Raw genomic sequence first — 4,566 nt, 5'->3', positions numbered from 1 at the left:
TCTGCAAATTCTTCACTTCTTATTCTCCTCCTCCTGCAATCTTCTCCGGCAAGACAACCTCGAAAACTAGATTCTCTCCGCTTTCAAATGGCACCAATTTCACTAAATTTGCTCATGCCAATTGCTGAAACCATACTTTTGAAGTTCCTCTTCCTTTTAATCTTTCTGATGCCTCCTGAGTTCAAGGATTAAACCGTCATGTCACCCCCACATTTAGTGCCTCCAGCCAAAGCCAATAAATGAGCTTCCTCATTTAATATGTTTTTCTTTTTCTTTCTTCACAACTCCTATAAATAAACATAGATTTCTAATTGTTAAGTATTTAATATAACATTCCCTTGACTAGACATGCTTATCTAGGAAACTTAGAGTTTGGGGTTTACAGAAAGTGGCGCTGATGAAGGGTGTCCTGAGATTTGGGAAGAAGAGTAAGCTAAGTCCATGTTTTGTAGGGCCATTTGATATTTTGGAGCGAGTTTGGAGTTTATAGAAAGTGGCGCCGATGAAGGGTGTCTTAAGATTCGGGAAGAAGGGCAAGCTAAGGTCGCTTTTTGTAGGGCCATTCGAGATTTTGGAGCAGGTCGGTTCTGTGGCTTACCATTTGGCCTTGCCATCGTCCCTCTCCACGGTCCATAATGTATTTCATGTCTCCATTTTGAGGAAGTATTTAATGGACCCATCGCATATGGTGGACTTTGAGCCCTTGCAATTGAATGAAAACTTGAGTTACAAGAAGAAGCCCGTGCAAGTTGTGGCCAGGGAGGTGAAAGTTTTGTGCAGCAAGGAGGTGTCACTGGTGAAGGTTCTGTGGCAGAATCATCAGTTTGAGGAAGCTACTTGGGAGCAAAAGGACAAGATGAGAACACTGCTTCCAGAGCTCTTTCAGGATTAAAACTTTCGAGGACGAAAGTTTATTAAAGGGGGGAAGAGTGTAACGCTCCAAGGGGGAGAAAAAAAAGGGGAAAAAAACAAAAAAGAAGGGCAATGGTTGGCTATTTTGAGAATAAGGAGTTAGGGTTTTAAAAATGGGGGGGGGGGGGGGGGGGGGGGGGGGGCTTGGGTTGTGTGTAAAAAAAAAAAAAAAAAAATTCTTTTTCTTTTCTTCTTCTTATTCCTCCTCCAGCGCCCCCCCTTATTTTCTTTTATTTTTTTTACTCCAGTCGTTATGAGTCTTCCGATCCGCCCGCCGCTCGACCTGACGCAGGTCGTCCGTCCGAGCTGCGTGAGCCCCTTCCACGGTCGCTCAAGCCACATATCCCAGCCGCGACCTGCTCCTCTTCCGCGCCACCTAGCCGAAGCTTGATCTCCGACGCGGCAACGACGCCTCCTCCGCTGCTCGATCGTGGGCCTCCCAACGCGATCATCTTCATCGTCAATTGCGCCGCCGTCGACCGTGGGTTCCAGCCACACCGAAGTTTTTTTTTTCCCTTCCAGCGCCATTCTCTATCCACCGTTTGTCATCAGCCGAGTGGTCTGTTGGGGGTAAGTTGTTGTCACTGTTTTGTTGGCAGCTCAATGTCATTTAGGGATTCTTGGGCCTAAGTTAACGTTCACTTATGATTTTTGCTTTTGGTTTCAGGAGTGTGTGTCGGTAAAGGAAGTCCTCGAGCGGAGTAGGGTCTTGTTTTAGACAGTGGGTTATCCTGAGGTAAGTGGTTTACTGCTGGTTGCCCTAGGATGTTGTTAGGCCTGTGAAACTGTGATGAAACCTGCTATGGGTTTTGTGCTGAATTCGATGTGTTGAATTTGAAGTATTCTTGCTGTGATGAATTTGGATGTAAGGATTAAAGGATACTGTGATAAGGTTGAAGCATGGATATAATGTGTTAAGGCTAGTTACATAATGTGTTAAGGCTTGATGTTGAGTACTAACGTATGAGTTATGTGTACGAGTTATGGGTAAGTATTGATGTATGGGTCATGAGTAGACTGAAACAGTTGATTGAAATATGGGGAACAATGTTAAAGTTTAATGTTGAGTCATGACCTTGATTGCATGCTTATGTTTAATTATGTACTGGATGTTTGTAAGCTTATGTCCATAGAAGATTTTAGTGATTGTTAGTGTACCATTGGGCCATGCACATCGCATGTGTGAGCCTTTGGGCCACACCCTATGTTTATGTACGGTATCCTTTTTGGGATCACCACTTGTAATTATGCAGTGACCTTTGAGTCATTACTTATGAAAGTGTGCCTTCGGGTTCGCCCCTTATGCATATGCCTATGCCTATGTTTATGATGCCTTTGGGCATTTTTGGTCCAATGGATAAACTAATATGTCATTGAGTGGGCCCAGTAATGAGCCACTTACTGAGTATATTTTTTTATACTCACCCTTTTCTCTCTCTATTTTTCAGATAAGAGTAATGACAGACTGACGCATGACAAGAGAGATCCGTGACCTGGCCATTAGGATGTTTCACTACTTCTGCATATAGTATTATATTCTGAATTCTGGTTTAGGAGTTAGGCATATAGTATTATAAAACATATTTGAATATTTAAAAAAAAAAACTATTTATAATATATTTCTAACTACTTATTAACTTGCTTTAAGTAAAAGACTATTCTTTTATTTAAGAAGAACATTGTTCGTGTAAAAAAAACAAAAAAACCTACCTTAAACAAATTAAAGAGTGGAGGTGTGATAAGTTGATACTTATAGTATTAAAAAAAAAGTTGAAAAATAAGATATACCTAAAGTAGACAATTTGTAGTTGATGTTTACTCCAACATCAGTTGGGGAAACGTGAAAGTTCAAATAATCTCAAAACTTTGAGTAAGGTGTTGGGCTTGTAACACAAGTGAGTAAATAATGCCCAAGAATGCTAAGATGAAGAAAATTGTCTCCAATACTGCATCTTCAAAGCTAGTGATGTAAGTGTTAGGGTTAATGCCCTAAATTTTGTGGTTTTGTAGTTTGTAAATCATTTGTACAAGCAAATTATATATTTAATAAAATAAAGTGTTATTTTATTCGACATTCAGTATGCATTAACCCAAGACCAATAAACTAAGATCATAGGTTATTTGATGTAACTTAAACATGTATGTGTCGACATACAAGTAGTTCATGTTTAAGTGATAACCCGAAAGGTCTGTAGTAGATGGATAAGGCTAGGTATTTTATCATGGTGATAATACGGATATGGTCCACTTTGTAATTGTTACGATTGTTGTAAAGTGTTACAAATGACCATTCATGTGGAGACATGTGAGTGGGAGTATCCTATACAAAGAGTTTATATAAGATTGAACCACGAAATGATTAATCTTTCTTTATAACGTCGTTAAGATCGAACCACGAAATGATTAATCTTTCTTTATAACGTCGTTACTTGAAGAGACTTATATTTCACTAGGATAACCATAGGTGACTTGACATTGATCCCGAGTGAGTTGTGAACTACTAACCTATAAGGGTAGTCCTTTGATTTGTACAAGTGAGAGTTGTCAGTTTCGCTGACTCAATATGCCTATCATTTTGGGGATTCGTTCAAGTGGGAAGTTGGGAACACAACTGCACAAGAAGGAATTCACTCCTTCGTATTGTATAGGGTAAGAAGATAAATTGCTCCATTTAGTGCTTATTCTAGATTTTGAACAATGAGGCGCTTCTTCCTCTCACTGGCCAGAGAAGGGTCTGGTTATAGTTAGACTATGATTAATTGTTCATTAGAGAGACTAGTGGTACTTAAAGAGTTAGTTGTAACTACAGGGGTAAAACGACAAATTTGCTCTAGCTATAGTTACGAGCAATTTCTGAAGGGTCAACTTGTTGTTGGTTGGTTATATCCAATGGACACGAAAATATATCTATCATGCGAAAAATGTAGTTATTGGTCTTTGGTGGAGTGACCGATAGTTAATGAAAGTTGATTAATTAATTAAAAAGTTTAATTAATTAATCTCGTATCATTGGAGCTTCTAATCTAGATGTCCATAAGGTTTCTTTGCTAGCTCAATAAGAGTTTAATGATAATCAATTAATTTTTTATTCATTTGAATAGTTCAAATTAATTAAAGGAAATTAATGGTATGAGATATAGTTAATATAATGTATTTGAATACATTATATTATAAAGTTTAATGAGAGAGATAAACATTTGAATATAATTCAAATATTAATTATATAAATGAGATCTATATAAAACCTATGGGTTAAAATTAAAATATGAATATGATTCATATTAAAACTATAGGTTATATGAGAGAATATAAACTAAAGGTTATATTGTATGTGATATAATATAAATTATAGATTGCATATTATATGAGATATAATATATAATTTAATTATATTATATTATTTTAGTTAATATAATTAAAGTTATGTTTGAAATAACTATCTTGGGAGTTATTTAATGATGTGGAGAGAGTTATCTCACATCTTTCTCATATGGAAATTAACAAAAGATTTTGAGGGGTGATTCCTATAGGGATAAAAGTCCTAACACAGCGAAAAATATTAGGACCTTACTCGAAATTAATTTAAAAAACGTGAAATACCAGTATGGGAAAAACTAGACAATCATAGAGACCAAACAATAAATATAGCCTGTT

The 4,566-nt window shown here is 37.1% G+C and overlaps 1 protein-coding gene across 1 annotated transcript; it reads left to right on the top strand.

Moving 5' to 3' along the window:
- Window positions 1-502: 502 nt before the first annotated feature.
- Window positions 503-892, top strand: LOC120076077 (uncharacterized). Its single transcript, XM_039029858.2, has one exon. It carries the CDS (start codon window positions 503-505, stop codon window positions 890-892), a length of 390 nt encoding a protein of 129 aa, XP_038885786.2.
- Window positions 893-4,566: the final 3,674 nt, after the last annotated feature.

This window comes from Benincasa hispida, chromosome 4, assembly GCF_027475165.1.
Source record: "Benincasa hispida cultivar pf3 chromosome 4, pf3_genome.v1.1, whole genome shotgun sequence".
Taxonomy (NCBI): Eukaryota; Viridiplantae; Streptophyta; class Magnoliopsida; order Cucurbitales; family Cucurbitaceae; genus Benincasa; species Benincasa hispida.
This window is presented reverse-complemented; position numbering and strand designations above follow the sequence as displayed.